Source organism: Nerophis ophidion, linkage group LG13, assembly GCF_033978795.1.
Source record: "Nerophis ophidion isolate RoL-2023_Sa linkage group LG13, RoL_Noph_v1.0, whole genome shotgun sequence".
Taxonomy (NCBI): domain Eukaryota; kingdom Metazoa; phylum Chordata; class Actinopteri; order Syngnathiformes; family Syngnathidae; genus Nerophis; species Nerophis ophidion.
In genome coordinates this window covers 54,319,662-54,342,048 of record NC_084623.1, presented here as the reverse complement: position 1 = coordinate 54,342,048, position 22,387 = coordinate 54,319,662, and the positions used below count along the sequence as shown (strand labels likewise).

Sequence of the window (22,387 nt, the reverse complement as noted above, 5' to 3'; positions counted from 1 at the left end):
TATAAAATAGTGAAAAAATATATATAGTTTAAATAAGGATGTTGTTTTTTTTTTACATTTCAGGCAAGTTGATGCCCTTTAAATCTTTTTTGACGCAGATTAAAACAACAATCTCTATAGATTTCCTTTACTGTTAATAAGGATACAGTGTTATGCAGAGGTGTACTTATAACAATTTCATGGACAAATGATACTATTTAGTAGAGCTGTGAATGTTTGGGCACCACACGATTTGATTCGATTCTTGGGTGTAATGATTCAATTCAGCCAGTTCTATGATTGACTACATGAATCTATAAAATAGATAAACAGCTCTGATACCCAAAAATCTACTAAAGTGGTTGGACAAAACCGATTTTTGGAGAGAAAAAAAAACAAAAAAACCCTAACAAACAAAAAAATGAAAAATGTAAAAAATGTATGTATTATATATATATATATATATATATATATATATATATATATATATATATATATATATATATATATATATATATATATATATATATACATACATACATATATGTGTGTATGTATATATGTATATATATATTTGTATATATATATTTGTGTATATATATATATATATATATATATACATATATATATGTATATATATATATATATATATATATATATATCCATGCATCCATCCATTTTCTACCGCTTATTCCCTTTCGGGGTCGCGGGGGGCGCTGGCGCCTATTTCAGCTACAATCGGGCGAAAGGCAGGGTACACCCTGGACAAGTCGCCACCTCATCGCAGTGTATATATATATATATACATACATATATATATATATATGTATATATATGAGGATAAATAATACCTGATGTCCTTGTTAAAAACATTTAAAGTGATTTAGGTAGCCCTTTTTGTCTTAGATGTATTTATTTATTGTTCATTTATTATTTTTTAGTATTATTACTCTATCTGTATTTGCTTTTGTTGTCTTTCCTTGATGTTGAAATTGACTTGACTTTTTTGTTTGTTTTTCCATCAAAAAATGAAAAACAACAAATGAAAAAAAATGAAAAAAACAAAAAAAGGTATATATTCATCCCTCATTTCTGCAACGCGTCCTCCCTCTTAGCCAATCACCTTACAGGGGTGGTGCGTTCATAACAGTGGGAACTCTGAATATCAAACACTCAGGAACGCAACTTCAAACCCAAATGTGCTGTGTGAGGGTCGTTAAAAAAAAAAAGCTGCAGGCCGCAAATAGCCCCTGGGCCGCACTTTGGACCTCCCCGCCCTACCAGATTCATCTCAAAGTTTCCTTGGTAAACTATTTTTGCCAGAGTATATGTCATAATTCAATGTCGACGTACTGTTTTACAAGACGTCAATAGGAGCGCACTGCGTGGGTATGAGTGTTTTTTCCCACAGTTTTGAAAGCACCACCACTCGCGTCATCGGATATCCCAGAACCCTTTTCACCAGGAAGTGGCCGCAGCCTCTCAGACGTTCTCGGATGTTTTGAAAATGATGGAGGAAGACGAATTTGAATTTGCCGAAGACTTGGAGGCCATTCTGCACCTCACACCAGAAGTACAACTGGCCATTGAACAGGTATCTTATTTACGCGTCGAACCGTGTGTGTGTCAGCTATGTTTCACCGGCATGGCGGCACTTGCCGAATAGCACAACATTACTTCATTGTTAATGTTCCAAGCTACCTTCTACTGTCTATGAATATTGTATGCACCCTAAGACGTCCCTTTTTCTACCGCTTGTCCCTTTTGGGGCTTATGATTAACTAAATAATGTGTTTGCCAGGTGTTTCCAAGCCAAGATCCCCTCGACAAAGCGGACTTCAATGCAGTGGAATATATCAACACTCTGTTCCCCACCGAGCAGGTGAGAGGACCTCACAATAACATATATTAATGTATATATGTATATACATAATATAATAGTGAGAGTCCAGTCCATAGTGGATCTAACATAATAGTGAGAGTCCAGTGCATAGTGGATCTAACATAATAGTGAGAGTCCAGTCCATAAGTGGATCTAACATAATAGTGAGAGTCCAGTCCATAAGTGGATCTAACATAATAGTGAGAGTCCAGTCCATAAGTGGATCTAACATAATAGTGAGAGTCCAGTCCATAAGTGGATCTAACATAATAGTGAGAGTCCAGTCCATAAGTGGATCTAACATAATAGTGAGAGTCCAGTCCATAGTGGATATAACATAACAGTGAGAGAGTCCAGTCCATAGTGGATCTAACATAATAGTGTGAGAGTCCAGTCCATAGTGGATCTAACATAATAGTGTGAGAGTCCAGTCCATAGTGGATCTAACATAATAGTAGTGGGAGTCCAGTCCATAGTGGATCTAACATAATAGTGTGAGAGTCCAGTCCATAGTGGATCTAACATAATAGTTTGAGAGTTCAGTCCATAGTGGATCTAACATAATAGTTTGAGAGTCCAGTCCATAGTGGATCTAACATAATAGTGAGAGTCCAGTCCATAGTGGATCTAACATAATAGTGTGAGAGTCCAGTCCATAGTGGATCTAACATAATAGTGAGAGTCCAGTCCATAGTGGATATAACATAACAGTGAGAGAGTCCAGTCCATAAGTGGATCTAACATAATAGTGAGAGTCCAGTCCATAAGTGGATCTAACATAATAGTGAGAGTCCAGTCCATAGTGGATCTAACATAATAGTGAGAGTCCAGTCCATAAGTGGATCTAACATAATAGTGTGAGAGTCCAGTCCATAGCGGATCTAACATAATAGTGAGAGTCCAGTCCATAGTGTATCAAACATAATAGTTTGAGAGTCCAGTCCATAGTGGATCTAACATAATAGTGAGAGAGTCAAGTCCATAATGGATCTAACATAATAGTGTGAGAGTCCAGTCCATAGTGGATCTAACATAATAGTGTGAGAGTCCAGTCCATAGTGGATCTAACATAATAGTGTGAGAGTCCAGTCCATAGTGGATCTAACATAATAGTGAGAGTCCAGTCCATAGTGGATCTAACATAATAGACTGAGAGTCCAGTCCATTGTGGATCTAACATAATAGTGTGAGAGTCCAGTCCATAGTGGATCTAACATAATAGTGTGAGAGTCCAGTCCATAGTGGATCTAACATAATAGTGAGAGTCCAGTCCATAGTGGATATAACATAACAGTGAGAGAGTCCAGTCCATAGTGGATCTAACATAATAGTGAGAGTCCAGTCCATAGTGGATCTAACATAATAGTGTGAGAGTCCAGTCCATAGTGGATCTAACATAATAGTGTGAGAGTCCAGTCCATAGTGGATCTAACATAATAGTGTGAGAGTCCAGTCCATAGTGGATCTAACATAATAGTGTGAGAGTCCAGTCCATAGTGGATCCAACATAATAGTGAGAGTCCAGTCCATAGTGGATCTAACATAATAGACTGAGAGTCCAGTCCATAGTGGATCTAACATAATAGTGAGAGTCCAGTCCATAGTGGATCTAACATAATAGTGAGAGTCCAGTCCATAAGTGGATCTAACATAATAGTGTGAGAGTCCAGTCCATAGCGGATCTAACATAATAGTGAGAGTCCAGTCCATAGTGTATCAAACATAATAGTTTGAGAGTCCAGTCCATAGTGGATCTAACATAATAGTGGGAGTCCAGTCCATAGTGGATCTAACATAATAGTGAGAGAGTCCAGTCCATAGTGTATCAAACATAATAGTTTGAGAGTCCAGTCCATAGTGGATCTAACATAATAGTGGGAGTCCAGTCCATAGTGGATCTAACATAATAGTGAGAGAGTCCAGTCCATAGTGGATCTAACATAATGGTGAGAGAGTCAAGTCCATAATGGATCTAACATAATAGTGTGAGAGTCCAGTCCATTGTGGATCTAGCATAATAGTGAGAGACCAGTCCATAGTGGATCTAGCATAATATTATGAGAGTCCAGTCCATAGTGGATTTAACATAATAGTGTGAGAGTCCAGTCCATTGTGGATCTAACATAATAGTGAGAGTCCATTCCATAGTGGATCTAACATAATAGTGTCAGTGTCCATTCGATAGTGGATCTAACATAATAGTGTGAGAGTCCAGTCCATAGTGGATCTAACATAATAGTGTGAGAGTCCAGTCCATAGTGGATCTAACATAATAGTGTGAGAGTCCAGTCCATAGTGGATCTAACATAATAGTTTGAGAGTCCAGTCCATAGTGGATCTAACATAATAGTTTGAGAGTCCAGTCCATAGTGGATCTAACATAATAGTGAGGGACCAGTACATAGTGGATCTAGCGTAATATTATGAGAGTCCAGTCCATAGTGGATTTAACATAATAGTGTGAGAGCCCAGTCCATAGTGGATCTAACATAATAGTGAGAGTCCAGTCCATAGTGGATCTAACATAATAGTAGTGGGAGTCCAGTCCATAGTGGATCTAACATAATAGTTTGAGAGTCCAGTCCATAGTGGATCTAACATAATAGTGAGAGACCAGTCCATAGTGGATCTAGCATAATATTGTGAGAGTCCAGTCCGTAGTGGATTTAACATAATAGTGTGAGAGCCCAGTCCATAGTGGATCTAACATAATAGTGAGAGTCCAGTCCATAGTGGATCTAACATAATAGTCTGAGAGTCCTGTCCATAGTGGATCTAACATAATAGTCGGAGAGTCCAGTCCATAGTGGATCTAACGTAACAGTGAGAGAGACCAGTCCATAGTGGATCTAACATAATAGTGAGAGAGACCAGTCCATAGCGGATCTAACATAATAGTAAGAGAGACCAGTCCATTGTGGATCTAACATAATAGTGTGAGTCCAGTACATAGTGGATCTAACATAATTGTGTGAGAGTCCAGTCCATAGTGGATCTAACATAATAGTGAGAGTCCAGTCCATAGTGGATCTAACATAATAGTGAATGAGTCCAGTCCATAGTGGATCTAACATAATAGTGAGAGTCCAGTCCATAGTGGGGCCAGCAGGAGACCATCCCAAGTGGAGAAAGGTTAGCAGCGCAGAGATGTCCCCAACTGAGGTAAAACAGTCCCTGTTGCGGCAACTCTAGCGTTCCAAAAAAGTTTGAAAAAATAAAAATAAAGATAGCCGAGTAGCCTTGAGGACATACTTGCCAACCTCCCAGATTTTCAGGGAGACCCCCGAAATTCAGCGCCTCTCCCGAAAACCTCCCGAGACAAATTTTCTCCCGAAATACTCCTGAAATTCAGGCGTAGCTGGAGGGGGCGTGAGGACAGCCTGTTTTCAGGTCCGCTTTCCCTCAATTCAAACAGCGTGCCTGCCCAATGACGTCATAACTGTAGAATGATCGAGGGCGAGTTCTTGGTCTCTCATGTGAGTTTATTGTTAGGCAGTTACATTCACGTCCTCCCAGCCCGGTAACAACACACAACAACAGCAGTCACGTTTTTGTCTACCGCAAAGCAGTTTGTCTGCCGTAAACAGCAATGTTGTGACACTCTTAAACAGGACAATACTGCCATCTACTGTACATGCATATGGTTAGAAAAATAGTGACAGAATAGAACAAGGATGGACAATTCAACCCTTAACTCAACAATGAGTAGATGAGTGTTATATGTGTAAATAAATGAACACTGAAATTCATGTATTTCTTTTATTTATATATATATATATATATATATATATATATATATATATATATATATATTATTTTTTAGTTGATATAGAGATTAAGCGTTAAATAAAAAGTAATAATAAAAATGTGACTTATTTTTTAACATTTTAATAACTGAGACCCTTTATGGTCCTCGGGACCCCTAAAGGTAAAATACAATTTCAAAATACATATATTTTGAACCCATGTTATGGTTTGAAACTGAAAAATATCAAAATGCTTTAATTTTTCCATGTGTGGCCTTCAGTGGAAAAAGTTTGGACACCCCTGCCCAATAGCAATGGGGACCACTGCTATAGGGGACGCTTGTGGCCCTACAACAGGCCCTCCTGGTTAAGAAACATTATTTGATGTATTTAGCTCTTATTTATCCATTTTTGTTTTTGTTGGATCATAAAAGAACACTCATGTTCTGCAGGTGGCCCACTTGACATAATGCAGTGTAAAACATGTATATTAAATGACGAGATTCAAATTTATAGTCTGATTTAGTGTAATTAAAAGAGTACTTTGGTTATTAGCATGTACAAACGAGCCATTCTTGTATGCCACTGGGCATGGGTTCTAATTAGAGATGTCCAATACTATCGGACGGCCGATATTATCAGCCGATAAATGCTTTAAAATGTAATATTGGAAATTATCGGTATCGGTTTAAAAAAGTAAAATGTATGACTTTTTTTAGAACGCCGCTGTATGGAGTGGTACACGGATGTAGGGAGTAAAGAGCGTCAATAAACCTTAAAGGCACTGCCTGTACATGCTGGCCCAATCACATAATATCTACTTGTTTTAACACACACAAGTGAATGCACTGCATACTTGGTCAACAGCCATACAGGTCACACTGAGGGTGGCCGTATAAACAACGTTAACACTGTTACAAATATGCGCCACACTGTGAACCCACACCAAACAAGAATTTCAGGAGAACATCCGCACCGTAACACAACATAAACTCCCGCTACTATATTGGATCCACTATGGACTGGACTCTCACTGTTATGTTGGATCCTTTATGGACTGGACTTTCACAATATCATGTTAGACCCGCTCAACATCCATTGCTTTTAGTCTCCCCAAGAGGGGTCCTCTCCAAGGTTTCTTATAGTCATTGTCACCGACGTCCCACTAGGGTAAGTTTTTCCTTGCCCTTATGTGGGCTCTGTACGGCGGATGTTGTTGAGACACTTGTGATTTAGGGCTATATAAATAAACATTGATTGATTGATAAACACAACAGAGCAAATACCCAGAACCCCTTGCAGCACTAACTCTTCCGGGAGGCTACAATATACACCCCCCCGCTACTTCCTACCCCCCAACTCAACCCTGCCACCCACTTTAGCCTCCTCATGCTCTCAGGGAGAGCATGTCCCAAATTCCAAGCTGCTGTTTTGAGGCATGTTAAAAAAAAATAATGCACTTTGTGACTTCAATAATAAATATGGCAGTGCCATGTTGGCATTTTTTTCCCCATAACTTGAGTTGATTTATTTTCAAAAACCTTGTTACATTGTTTAATGCATCCAGCGGGGCATCACAACAAAATTAGGCATAATAATGCGTTCATTCCACGACTGTATATATCGGTATCGGTTGGTATCGGAATCGGTAATTAAGAGTTGGACTATATCGGAATATCGGCGAAAAAGCCATTATCGGACATGTCTAGTTCTTATCGGTCACTTCTAATCGGGCACCAGGTCGCCTGTAAGGACCAGATGAGTCGCCTGCTGGCCCGTTCTAAAAATAGCTCAAATAGCAGCACTTACCAGTGAGCTGCCTCTATTTTTTAAATGTTATTTATTTACTAGCAAGCTGGTCTCGCTTTGCTCGACATTTTTAATTCTAAGAGAGACAAAACTCAAATAGAATTTGAAGATCCAATAAAATATTTTAAAGACTTGGTCTTCACTTGTTTAAAATAATTTTATTTTTTTACTTTGCTTCTTATAACTTTCAGAAAGACAATTTCAGAGAAAAAATACAACCTTAAAAATTATTTTATTATTTTTAAACATATATACGTTTTTACCTTTTTAATTCCTTCCTCTTCTTTCCTGACAATTTAAATCAATGTTCAAGTAAAAAAATGTTTCTTTATTGTAAAGAATAATAAATACATTTTAACTTAATACTCAATTTTAGCTTCTGTTTTTTCGATGAAGAATATTTGTGAAATATTTCTTCAAATTTATAAAAAAAAAAATATTCAGGCAAATCTAGAAAATCTGTAGAATCAAATTTAAATCTTATTTCAAAGTCTTTTGAATTTCTTTTAAAATGTTTGTTCTGGAAAATCTAGAAGAAATAATGATTTGTCTTTGTTAGAAATATAGCTTGGTCCAATTTGTTATATATTCTAACAAAGTGCAGATTGGATTTTAACCTATTTAAAACATGTCATCAAAATTCTAAAATCGATCTTAATCAGGAAAAATGACTAATGATGTTCCATAAAAAATTTTTTTATTTTTTTCCAAAAGATTCGAATTAGCTAGTTTTTCTCTTCATTATTTTCGGTTGAATTTTGAATTTTAAAGAGTCGAAATTGAACATAAACTATGTTTCAAAATTATTATTTTCATTTTTTTTCGTGTTTTCTCCTCTTTTAAACCGTTCAATTAACTGTTTTTTTCATAATTTTTTCTCTACCAAAAACCTTCCGTAAAAGGAAAAAAAATGTACGACGGAATGACTGACAGAAATACCCATTTATACATATATATAGCATTAGCTAATATGCTAATACTTTTACGAGTGTTTGTGTTACCATTATTAACTTACAATGGCATTCTTTTTGTATTGTTTCAGTTTAATATATATATAAATGGGTATTTATATCAGTCAATTCGTCGTACATTTTTTTTCCTTTTACGGAAGGTTTATTGTACAGAAAAAATGATGAAAAAAACACTTAAGTGAACGTTGAACGAATTGAATCCATCTATCTATCTATATATATATATATATATATAGATTTATTTATTGAAGGTAAATTAAGCAAAATGGCTATTTCTGGCAATTTATTTAATAGTGGATCTAACATAATAGTGAGAGTCCAGTCCATAGTGGATCTAACATAATAGTGAGAGTCCAGTCCATAGTGGATCTAACATAATGGAATAGTGAGAGTCCAGTCCATAGTGGATCTAACATAATAGTGAGAGTCCAGTCCATAGTGTATCAAACATAATAGTTTGAGAGTCCAGTCCATAGTGGATCTAACATAATAGTGTGAGAGTCCAGTCCGTAGTGGATTTAACATAATACTGTGAGAGCCCAGTCCATAGTGGTAAATTAATCAGTACCCAAGAAGTAGCTCTTGGTTTCAAAAAGGTTGGTGACCCCTGAAATAGAGTCTTGTGAACGTCACATCTCCAACACATACAAATCAACTAGAATCCATCCATCCATCCATTTTCTACCGCTTATTCCCTTTTGGGGTCGCGGGAGGCGCTGGCGCCTATCTCAGCTACAATCGGGCGGAAGGCGGGGTACACCCTGGACAAGTCGCCACCTCATCGCAGGGCCAAGACAGATAGACAGACAACATTCACACTCACATTCACACACTAGGGACCATTTAGTTCAACTAGAATCAGAGAATATTAAATACAAATATTAAAACCTATTTTAGTAACCAGCTAGACTCTAAAACCAAGACAGACACTTGTATCGTGTTTTTTTTTTTTTTTGTGGGGCGGCATAGCTCGGTTGGTAGAGTGGCCGTGCCAGCAACTTGAGGGTTGCAAGTTCGATTCCCGCTTGTGCCATCCTAGTTACTGCCGTTGTGTCCTTGGGCAAGACACTTTACCCACCTGCTCCCAGTGCCACCCACACTGGTTTAAATGTGACTTAGATATTGGGTGTCACTATGTAAAGCGCTTTGAGTCACTTGAGAAAAGCGCTATATAAATATAATTCACTTCACTTCACTTTTGTTGTCATGTCCAAATATGTTGTGAAAGTTCAAGTTGAAGGTGATCCTGACCTGGCTGTATGTATTCTACATGTCCACAAGGGGGCTCTGTTACACAAAAACCATATCAGGCTTGTCTGCATTCATCTTCATCCAGAAATATGACATGCTAATCACGTTAAAAAAAAAAACATTGTTAAACCCTCGACTTCCTGTTTCCCTGACTCTTTTTGTTCCCCAACCAGTCTCTGGCTAATATCGACGAGGTGGTCAGCAAGATTCGTCTGAAGATAAGGTCAGTGCATGTCTTGATTCAAAAAGTTGTTTACATATTCACACACCGTCGGTCTAAATGTCACTTTGCCTTCCGTGTTGGCAGGCGTCTGGATGACAACATCAGGACGGTGGTGCGAGGCCAGACCAACGTGGGCCAGGATGGCAGGCAGGTGAGTTGGCGCCGAAGGAATAATGGACTTCAATTATTGAAAAGTTAATTAGGGCTGCAACGATTGGCCGACACAATCAATACCGGGACAATGTGTTATTGTCGACAAGTCACTTAGTACAACTTTAATGTGCTTTTACCTTCTTGTACATCTTCGCCTCTGCTGCAAATTAATTTGCTCGGGGTCTCACGATCGATCGCAATATCGATAGATGGTTCTTAACTTTCACATACAGTACAGGACAAAAGTTTGAACACGCCTGCTCATTTACTGCGTTTTCTTTATTTTCATGACTATTTACTAGGGAGGGGCTTCACGGTGGCAGAGGGGTTAGTGCGTCTGCCTCACAATACGAAGGTCCTGCAGTCCTGGGTTCAAATCCCGGCTCGGGATCTTTTCTGTGTGGAGTTTGCATGTTCTCCCCGTGACTGCGTGGGTTCCCTACAGGTACTCCGGCTTCCTCCCACTTCCAAAGACATGCACCTGGGGATAGGTTGATTGGCAACACTAAATTGGCCCTAGTGTGTGAATGTTGTCTGTCGATCTGTGTTGGCCCTGCGATGAGGTGGCGACTTGTCCAGGGTGTACCCCGCCTTCCGCCCGATTGTAGCTGAGATAGGCGCCAGCGCCCCCTGCGACCCCACAAGGGAATAAGCGGTAGGAAATGGATGGATGGATGGATTTACTAGGGATGCACCGAAATAAAAATGTGTGGCCGAAGCCGAATAAAACTGAAACGCTTGACCGAAGGCCGAATACCGAATAATGAGTGCAGTTTTTCACAATTTTTTTTATACGGCGTGGCGCAGTGGGAGAGTGGCCGTACGCAACCCGAGGGTCCCCTTGTTCAAATCCCACCTAGTACCAACCTCGTCACGTCCGTTGTGTCCTGAGCAAGACACTTCACCCTTGCTCCTGATGGGTGCTGGTTGGCGCCTTGCATGGCAGCTCCCTCCATCAGTGTGTGAATGTGTGTGTGAATGGGTAAATGTGGAAGTAGTGTCAAAGCGCTTTGAGTACCTTGAAGGTAGAAAAGCGCTATACAAGTACAACCCATTTATCATTTATATTGCATAAATAGCCTAGAATAAATATTTAGACATGTTTTTCAAATAAAGTAATTTTTTTATTGAATATTGACATTTTTTTAAATATTCCAGTAGCCTTCGCTTTTCAAAAAAAGCACAAAGTGTTTCATTCATATTAAGCCTTCAAACAAAACATGCATTCCCCAAAAAAAATAAAGTGGATAAACCCACAACAAATGAATTATTGTCCTTTTGGCAAAAGTCTGCTTAGCCCCAGTAGATATGCTAATAATGTAAACAGAAGGCTCAAGTAAATCTCAATTAAGTGTGTGCTTGTAACCTCATACACTTATACAGGTAGCCTACACAACAGGCTAATAATGTAAACAGAGGCCCCACTAAATCTCAATAAGTGTGTGCTTGTAACCTCATACACTTATACAGGTGCACAAAATATCCCAACGTTACCGCACGTTGGTTGATTGCGTCACCGCGTCAAAAAATTGCGTCACACGCCACTATTCGGCCTTGTTTTTAACTCATTCCACCGAAGGCCGAATGTGGCTTTTTTTGCCATATTCGGCCGAATATATTCGGTTACCGATTAATCGGTGCATCCCTACTATTTACATCAAGGGTCTCAAATTCACTTCACCTGGGGGCCACTGGATGCAGAGACTGGGTGAGGCTGGGCCGCGAGAAAAGATTTCCTAAAAAAAATTTAGCATGCCCCTCAGCATGGAATATATTTGTATTCAGTCGATGCAAGGAGAAAAATGTAAGTACCTGGATAGCGAGCGCAAAAAAGTTGACGGCTCCCAAAGCGTCATATAGAAATATTCGTAGTGTTCATCGTGTTCAACACGACACTTTGCGGGAAATTTAAAATTGCAATTTAGTAAACTAAAAATGCTGCATTGGCATGTGTTGCAATGTTAATATTTCCTCGTTGATATATAAACTATCAGACTGTGTGGTCGGTAGTAGTGGCTTTCAGTAGGCCTTTAAGATGAGGCTTAAATGCTTCTACTGAGGTAGCGTCTCGAATTAGCCGCACCGTTTTAGAAGCCGCAGGGATCAAAGCGTAGGGAAAAAAGTAGCGTCTTACAGTCTGGAATTCACGGTATTTTTCTCCCTGTGCTTAACAATATATCCTCGAAATAAATAAATAAATAATCGAAATAACAGTAGAAGCATTTAAGTCTCACCTTAAAACTCATTTGTATACTCTAGCCTTTAAATAGACTCCCTTTTTCGACCAGTTGATCTGCCGTTTCTTTTCTTTTTCTCCGATGTCCCACTCTCCCTTGTGGAGGGGGTCCGGTCCGATCCGGTGGCCATGTACTGCTTGCCTGTGTATCGGCTTGGGACACCTCTGCGCTGCTGATCCGGCTCCGCTTGGGATGGTTTCCTGCTGGCTCCGCTGTGAACGGGACTCTCGCTGCTGTGTTGGATCCGCTTTGGACTGGACTCTCGCGACTGTGTCGGATCCATTATGGATTGAACTTTCACAGTATCATGTTAGACCCGCTCGACATCCATTGCTTACCTCCTCTCCAAGGTTCTCATAGTCATCATTGTCACCGACGTCCCACTGGGTGTGAGTTTTCCTTGCCCTTATGTGGGCCTACCGAGGATGTCGTAGTGGTTTGTGCAGCCCTTTGAGACACTAGTGATTTAGGGCTATATAAGTAAACATTGATTGATTGATTGATTGATATACTGTAGGTAAGATAGAATGACTTATATCATGATGCAGTTTTCAGCCATTTCGCCCAACTCTGCATTGGCATGATCATTTATTTCGGTGTTTCGTTTTATAGCCTCGGTTTCCTTGTTTTCGGGCAGAAATTCTCCTTTCAGCGCATCCTTAATTTATATGAACAACGATTTAATGTCGTCGGTGGTGTCACTCCGCTGACTTCCGTGCAGCCAGCGTGAGTTCTGACCCCCTCCTGGGTAATGGTGTGAATACTTATCTGTCTGTCTATCCGTGCCTCAAACGTTTGAATAGGCTGCAGATCCCCAGAAAAATGATCAGGATAGGCTAGGCGGTGTTTGTTGTTGTTGTTGTTGTTGTCGGGACAATTCATCTCACAAATGATGAAACCGCGGCGCTGCAGTGATCCATCTCCTGAAGTTCCAATGCAGCCAGTGGATTTCTCACTTGCTCTTTCATCTGTCCACGCCGCGATCCGCGGAAAAGGACAGGATGACTCAGATTCATGCTCGTTGCTCAAAGTGTCACCCTTTACTAAAAACATGTCCGCTCGTGTAAATGTCTCCCGGCAAAAAGCCCGGACTTTCTTGTAAGCGCATGATTGGAAAGAGCAGCCCCTGCAGATTAAATTCAACCCTTTTTCCCCAGTCGAGGTCTGCGGTTTACAGGGAACATGACACCTAATGGTTGAGCAACAGAGGTTCGGAGGAATTGACTCGATTTGCTGTGCAGTGTTCAGGGGGTCTGGCCCCCGTGGCATTGTCCTCCCCCGGTTTGCTACTGTCCGAAAGCGGAAACACTTTCAGCGCCAGCCCAGACAAATAACACGATCAGGTTGCACACACACAATAACTCCAGTTTGTTTTTTTCCAAGGCCACAAAGCAATTCCAGCATTTCCAGAGGGAAAATCTTTTCTGCAGACGGAAAGCAGGCGGGCGGGTGTTCCTTTCAGCTGTCGGAATAGAATTAAACCGACAAGATTTCATGCGTCTACCGCACGTATTTGCCAAGCTGAACGTGATCATTGGTTGACACTGAAGAGAGTCAAACCTAAGTTAGTCAGGCAGGTAAGGGTACGGATGGGTACCAAACTAAATGCCGTTGAGTACAAAAAGTACCGTATTTTCCAGACCAAAAGGCGCACCAGATCATAAGGCACACTGCCGATAAGTGAAGTGAAGTGAATTATATTTATATAGCGCTTTTCTCTAGTGAATCTCTATGCTATCTGAACTCACTATGTTCTCTGCTGGCTGTACATATCCTACTGTAAGACCTACACCGTTTCAATGTCCACATTTCTCTGTTGATGCAATTGTTGATGACTGAAGTTCTGATATCAACCAAAGCTCCCCACCCACCCCCCGGATTGTAAATAATGTAAATATTTCAATGTACATACTATGATGATTAACTTGTGTGATGACTGTATTATGTTGATAGTATATATTTGTACCATGAATTGATTAACGTGGACCCCGACTTAAACAAGTTGAAAAACTTATTCGGGTGTTACCATTTAGTGGTCAATTGTACGGAATATGTACTGTACTGTGCAATCTACTAATAAAAGTATCAATCAATCAATCAAATCAAAGCGCTTTACATAGTGAAACCCAATATCTAAGTTACATTTAAACCAGTGTGGGTGGCACTGGGAGCAGGTGGGTAAAGTGCCTTGCCCAAGGACACAACGGCAGTGACTAGAATGGCGGAAGCGGGAATCGAACCTGCAACCGATTAAAACTGTTAGCTCCATCTTTTGACACTTCGCCCACTCCCGTCCTTGCACGCTACACCGCTGCAACAACGACGGAGACAAGATGCTGTCGAAGGCGAGCCACGTAAATAAGACCGCCCACAAAACGGCACATCCTGAAGAGAATGTCAGAAAGCGACTTTAAGATGATCTGTAAAACATAATCCATGCAACATTTTGACCGAAAACCAACCATTACAGGTTATGTAGACCACAAAAAAACAATAATAACGTGACCCGTTTAATGAACCCAATAAACCGGTGCCCCTTTTGTATGAAAATAGACCTGACTATACCTGCTTAGGGGCGGCATAGCTCGGTTGGTAGAGTGGCCGTGCCAGCAACTTGAGGGTTGCAGGTTCGATTCCCGCTTGTGCCATCCTATTTACTGCCGTTGTGTCCTTGGGCAAGACACTTTACCCACCTGCTCCCAGTGCCACCCACACTGGTTTAAATGTAACTATGATATTGGGTGTCACTATGTAAAGCGCTTTGAGTCACTTGAGAAAAGCGCTATATAAATATAATTCACATAATTCACAACCCTCAAGTTGCTGGCACGGCCACTCTACCAACCGAGCTATGCCGCCCCTAAGCGGGTATAGTCAGGTCTATTTTCATACAAAAGGGGCACCGGTTTATTGGGCTCATTAAACGGGTCATGGTATTATTGTTTTTTGTGGTCTACATAACCTGTAATGGTTGGTTTTCGGTCAAAATGTTGCATGGATTATGTTTTACAGATCATCTTAAAGTCGCTTTCTGACATTCTCTTCAGGATGTGCCGTTTTGTGGGCGGTCTTATTTACGTGGCTCGCCTTCGACAGCATCTTCTCTCCGTCATTGTTGTTGCAGCGGTGTAGCGTGCAAGGACGGGAGTGGGCGAAGTCTCAAAAGATGGAGCTGACTGTTTTAATGACATTCCGACTTTACTTCAATCAGTAACTGAGCAGCATCTCCTCATCCGTGGCTCACTAGTGCAACAACAACAACCCGCGAAAAAACCTCCAACCGGAACACTCTAATAACTAAAGTTCCTTGGGTGAATAATGTATATGTATATTTGAGCTCATTTAATTTCCTATGTCCTCTGTCTATTTAATTGATATCTGCATTTCTAGTGACATATTATCTATATATAATATTGCCTGCATTTCAGCTTGCATAGTCTTATAAATCCATTCGAAGAAGACAGCCCGCCATTTTCTTTAACTTGGACCATTGGCCATTCTAAGCCAATAATATCTAAACGTTATCCCACCCTCTGAGAAGCCTCTGTTTTACTAATGTTTTCCAATGTTGTAAAAATGGTTAGAATAAATATTGTATTTCAACATTTCTGTCAACAAAGATTTGTGTCAGCCTTTCGACACAGTCATTTTGATAGTAGGCTAATATAGACACTTATGTCATGTGTTGCCTTCATTATAACACTTATATACGGCTTTTCTTTTTTTGCGGTTTGTTGCATTTGGACCAAATGTTCCTTCGGGGGAATTTAAGTTGCTGGTCAATCCCAAGTTCTTTTGATGACACATAAGCTGGTATTAAATGATAACCCAGAACAGAATAGGTATTTTGCAATTCATTCCAAAGCTTTGGAGAGACCAACCTAAAAAAACCAACACATTCAATTCGCATCGCCCAGTTGATCTGACCTCACTACGGAAGTGTTGTCTTCTTCACCCTTCAGAGCGAATCACATATCTATTGTTTTCTTCAGCTGTAGACTACCTTGAGAAAGGAAAAAGGAGTATTGCTACTCCTGCATTCCAAGCTCAAGGCAGTCCACAGTGTACTATAGGTCATGAGATAAAGAAGAGATAAAAAGAGTACAAGATGGAACACTAGTTATTTCAAATATGACTAAAGAAAATAAATAACTTTTAAATATGGATATATGTATATATCCATCTACGTCAATCTCCAGACAGATTTTTTTTATTTACTTTTTGGTCCAATATGGCTCTTTTAACCCCTGTTCTAGGCACAAAAAGTTGAAAAGCCAGCATCTGTGATAGTACGGGGGTGTATTAGTGCCCAAGGCATGGGTAACTTACACATCTGTGAAGGCACCATTAATGCCGGAAGGTACATACAGATTTTGGATCAACATATGTTGCCATCCAAGCAACGTTATCATGGACGCCCCTGCTTATTTCAGCAAGATGATTCCAAGCCACGTGTTACAACATCGTGGCTTCGTAAAATAAGAGTGCGGGTACTAGACTGAACTGCCTGTAGTCCTGTGAGGCGCATGGGCCTTCCTCCTGAAGGTTGTGACGGAGAGTGGAGTCGCTCAGGTCATAAGTGTGTAATTAGCTAATATTTACGATTTTATAATAAACGTTCTATTGTTTTTATTGTCAATGCTCTCCTTGGCTGTGCTTGCGTGTTCGAGATGCGTGTGTTTTTTTTTCTCCTCCCCACGAGTTTGCTCTTTCGGTTAGAACGTGGTTGACATGCCGCATCGAAAATGTTGCGGGACCTTTTCGTCGAAACAGCTTCGTGTTAATATTTAATGCCGACTTTCAATATTTCATGTTGTCAGAAGCAGCAGTTCACAAGCTGTTTTCCTTTCCACGCGTATCATCTCGGCGTTCTGCGCCTGACTGATCTAGTTCTTTCTCTCCTCTGACACCGAATCAGTTATGCGCCTTTCTAACAATGAGCGCCCTGAATTGATGTCATTTCAAAGGAGCGTAATGTCACTGGCTGTTATTTGTAGTGACTGAATGATAACAATCATATCACCTTTTACTGTACTTGAACTGCGTTTAAAGACTATGTGAAGGCCAATTACTGGACATCAGGCATTTGATTATTCTGACTATAGCCGGAATTCCATTTTCAGTTTTTCTTAGTTGTTCCGACCTACAATGTGTGTTAAAATCTTGATTCGTCTCCTTGCCATACCTGCCAACAATTACAGTTTTCCCCGTAATGAGTATGGTTTTTGATAATCCAGTGGTAGAAACTACGGTTTTCCATTAATTAACCTTTGTGTAATGTTCATATTGTTGTTACTCAGCCACAAACTGCAAAGGGTCCATCAGACCCACACACGCTGGCTGAGTAACAACAATTTGGACATTGCACGGAAAATTTCTCTGCCAGTTTCTGCATCCCACAGGGATTCTTCTTTTGTGTTTCTGCACCCGCGGTTCCCACACAAGGTTGCAACATTGTTTGTCAACACTGTCTGCTCTCTTTTTCTCACACATTTGATGAAATTAATAGTGATTCATTGATAACAATCATATCACCTTTTACTGTACTTTAACTGTGTTTACAGACTCCACGTGAAGGCCAATAACTGGACATCAGGCATTTGATTATTCTGACTATAGCCGGAATTCCATCTTTTTTTTCTCCGTAAAATACATTTTCAGTTTTTCTTAGTTTTTCCGACTTACAATGTGTGTTTAAATCTTGATCCGTCTCTTTGCCATACCTGCCAACAACTACGGTTTTCCACTTAATGAGTACGGTTTTTGATAATCCAGTGGTAGAAACTACGGTTTTCCATTAATTAACCTTTGTGTAATGTTCATATTGTTGTTACTCAGCCAGCGTTTGTGGGTCTGATGGACCCGTTGCGGTTTGTGGCTTTTAATGCCTCACAATCCAACACTTTTATGTCAAAATACTGAACAGTTGTTTACCTTATCCCAATAAACATCTGTTCAGTATATTTGACATAAAAGTGTTGGATTGTGAGGCATTAAAAGCCACAAACTGCAATGGGTCCATCAGACCCACAAACGCTGGCTGAGTAACAACAATTTGGACATTGCACGGAAAATTTCTCTGCCAGTTTCTGCATCCCACAGGGATTCTTCTTTTGTGTTTCTGCACCTGCGGTTCCCACACAAGGTTGCAACATTGTTTGTCAACACTGTCTGCTCTCATTTTCTCGCACATTTCATAAAATGAATAGTGATTGATTGATAACAATCCTATCACCTTTTACTGTACTTGAACTGTGTTAACAGACTCCACATGAAGGCCAATAATTGTACATCAGGCTGGTGATTTTTTTGTCTATAGCCGGAATTCCACCTTTTTTATTTCTGTAAAATATATTTTCAGTTTTTCTTGGTTGTTCCGACCTACAATGTTTGTTAAAATCTTCATCCGTCTCTTTGCCATACTTGCCAACAACTACGGTTTTCCTCGTGATGAGTACGTTTTTTGATAATCCAGTGGTAGAAACTACGGTTTTCCAGTGATTAACCCTTGTGTAATGTTCATATTGTTGTTACTTAACCAAGCGTTTGTGGGTCTGATGGACCCGTTGCATTTTGTGGCTTTTAATGCCTCACAATCAAACACTTTTATGTTAAAATATTCCATGTACAGACGTTTACCTTATCCCAATCAACATCTGTTGTTACTCAGCCAGCGTTTATTGGGATAAGGTAAACATCTGTACATGGAGTATTTTAACATAAAAGTGTTTGATTGTGAGGCATTAAAGGCCCAAAAAATGCAACGGGTCCATCAGACCCACAAACGCTGGCTGAGTAACAACAATTTGGACTTTGCACGGAAAATTTCTCTGCCTGTTTCTGCATCCCACAGGGATTCTTCTTTTGTGTTTCTGCACCTGCGGTTCCCACACAAAGTTGCAACATTGTTTGTCAACACTCTCTGCTCTCATTTTCTCACACATTTCATAAAATGAATAGTGACTGATTGATAAGAATCCTATCACCTTTAACTGTACTTTAACTGTGTTTACTGACTCCACGTGAAGGCCAATAACGGACATCAGGCATGTGATTTTCCGTCTATAGCCGGAATTCCATCTTTTTTATCTCAGTAAAAATATATTTTCAGTTTTTCTTAGTTTTTCTGATCTATAATGTGTGTTAAAATCTTGATCCGTCTCCTTGCCATACCTGCCAACAACTACAGTTTTCCCCGTAATGAGTACGGTTTTTGATGACCCAGTGGTAGAAACTACGGTTTTCCATTAATTAACCTTTGTGTAATGTTCATATTGTTGTTACTCAGCCAGTGTTTGTGGGTCTGATGGACCCGTTGCGGTTTGTGGCTTTTAATGCCTCACAATCCAACACTTTTATGTCAAAATACCGAACAGTTGTTTACCTTATCCCAATAAACATCTGTTCAGTATTTTTGACATAAAAGTGTTGGATTGTGAGGCATTAAAAGCCACAAAATATAACGGGTCCATCAGACCCACAAACGCTGGCTGAGTAACAACAATTTGGACATTGCACGGAAAATTTCTCTGCCAGTTTCTGCATCCCACAGGGATTCTTCTTTTGTGTTTCTGCACCTGCGGTTCCCACACAATATTGCTACATTGTTTGTCAACACTGTCTGCTCTCATTTTCTCGCACATTTCATAAAATGAATAGTGACTGATTGATAACAATCCTATCACCTTTAACTGTACTTGAACTGCGTTTACTGACTCCACGTGAAGGTTAATAACTGGACATCAGGCATGTGATTTTTCCGTCTATAGCTGGAATTCCATCTTTTTTATCTCTGTAAAGATATATTTTCAGTTTTTCTTAGTTGTTCCGTCCTAAAATGTGTGTTGAAATCTTGATGTCTCTTTGCCGTACCTGACAACTACAGTTTTCCGGCACTGAGTATGGTTTTTGATAATCCAGTGGTAGAAACTACGTTTTTCCATTGATTAACCTTTGTGTAATGTTCATATTGTTGTTTCAAAGTCAGCGTTTGTGGGTCTGATGGACCCGTTGCGGTTTGTGGCTTTTAATGCCTCACAATCCAACACTTTTATGTCAAAATACCGAACAGTTGTTTACCTTATCCCAATAAACATCTGTTCAGTATTTTTGACATAAAAGTGTTGGATTGTGAGGCATTAAAAGCCACAAAATATAATGGGTCCATCAGACCCACAAACGCTGGCTGAGTAACAACAATTTGGACATTGCACGGAAAATTTCTCTGCCAGTTTCTGCATCCCACAGGGATTCTTCTTTTGTGTTTCTGCACCTGCGGTTCCCACACAATATTGCTACATTGTTTGTCAACACTGTCTGCTCTCATTTTCTCGCACATTTCATAAAATGAATAGTGACTGATTGATAACAATCCTATCACCTTTAACTGTACTTGAACTGCGTTTACTGACTCCACGTGAAGGTTAATAACTGGACATCAGGCATGTGATTTTTCCGTCTATAGCTGGAATTCCATCTTTTTTATCTCTGTAAAGATATATTTTCAGTTTTTCTTAGTTGTTCCGTCCTAAAATGTGTGTTGAAATCTTGATGTCTCTTTGCCGTACCTGACAACTACAGTTTTCCGGCACTGAGTATGGTTTTTGATAATCCAGTGGTAGAAACTACGTTTTTCCATTGATTAACCTTTGTGTAATGTTCATATTGTTGTTTCAAAGTCAGCGTTTGTGGGTCTGATGGACCCGTTGCGGTTTGTGGCTTTTAATGCCTCACAATCCAACACTTTTATGTCAAAATACTGAACAGTTGTTTACCTTATCCCAATAAACATCTGTTCAGTATTTTTGACATAAAAGTGTTGGATTTTGAGGCATTAAAAGCCACAAAATGCAACGGGTCCATCAGACCCACAAACGCTGGCTGAGTAACAACAATTTGGACATTGCACAGAAAATTTCTCTGCCAGTTTCTGCATCCCACAGGGATTCTTCTTTTGTGTTTCTGCACCTGCGGTTCCCACACAATATTGCTACATTGTTTGTCAACAATGTCTGCTCTCATTTTCTCGCACATTTCATAAAATGAATAGTGACTGATTGATAAGAATCCTATTACCTTTAACTGTATTTTAACTGCGTTAACTGACTCCACGTGAAGGGTAATAACTGGACATCAGGCATGTGATTTTTCCGTCTATAGCCGGAATTCCATCTTTTTTATCTCAGTAAAAATATATTTTCAGTTTTTCTTAGTTTTTCTGATCTACAATGTGTGTTAAAATCTTGATCCATCTCTTTGCCATACCTGCCAACAACTACAGTTTTCCCCGTAATGAGTACGGTTTTTGATGACCCAGTGGTAGAAACTATGGTTTTCCATTAATTAACCTTTGTGTAATGTTCATATTGTTGTTACTCAGCCAGCGTTTGTGGGTCTGATGGACCCGTTGCATTTTGTGGCTTTTAATGCCTCACAATCAGACACTTTTATGTTAAAATACTGAACAGATGTTTATTGGGATAAGGTAAACAACTGTTAAAAATGCTGAACAGATGTTTGTTGGGATAAGGTAAACAACTGTTCAGTATTTTGACATAAAAGTGTTGGATTGTGAGGCATTAAAAGCCACAAAATGCAACGGGTCCATCAGACCCACAAACGCTGGCTGAGTAACAACAATTTGGACATTGCACAGAAAATTTCTCTGCCAGTTTCTGCATCCCAAAGGGATTCCTCTTTTGTGTTTCTGCACCAGCGGTTCCCACACAATATTGCTACATTGTTTGTCAACACTGTCTGCTCTCATTTTCTCGCACATTTCATAAAATGAATAGTGACTGATAACAATCCTATCACCTTTAACTGCGTTTACTGACTCCACGTGAAAGCCAATAATTGGTGATTTTTCTGTCTATAGCCAGAATTCCATCTTTTTTATTTCTGTAAAATATATTTTCAGTTTTTCTTAGTTTTTCCGACCTACAATGTGTGTTAAAATCTTGATCCGTCTCCTTGCCATACCTGCCAACAACTACAGTTTTCCCCGTAATGAGTACGGTTTTTGATAATCCAGTGGTAGAAACTACGGTTTTCCATTAATTAACCTTTGTGTAATGTTCATTATGTTGTTACTCAGCCAGCGTTTGTGGGTCTGATGGATCCGTTGCATTTTTTGA

At 39.7% G+C, this 22,387-nt stretch overlaps 1 protein-coding gene across 2 annotated transcripts in view; it reads left to right on the top strand.

Annotated features, from left to right (window-relative positions):
• The first annotated feature begins 1,414 nt into the window (after nucleotides 1-1,414).
• vps53 (VPS53 subunit of GARP complex) overlaps nucleotides 1,415-22,387 on the top strand; it is a 123,786-nt gene continuing 102,813 nt past the window's right edge. For both annotated transcript variants that reach the window (XM_061919223.1, XM_061919222.1), the window contains exons 1-4: nucleotides 1,415-1,573; nucleotides 1,781-1,861; nucleotides 9,812-9,861; nucleotides 9,946-10,012. In XM_061919223.1, the coding sequence (XP_061775207.1) occupies nucleotides 1,487-1,573; nucleotides 1,781-1,861; nucleotides 9,812-9,861; nucleotides 9,946-10,012 (285 nt within the window). In that variant the 5' untranslated portion in view covers nucleotides 1,415-1,486. The remainder of the gene's footprint in view (nucleotides 1,574-1,780; nucleotides 1,862-9,811; nucleotides 9,862-9,945; nucleotides 10,013-22,387) is intronic.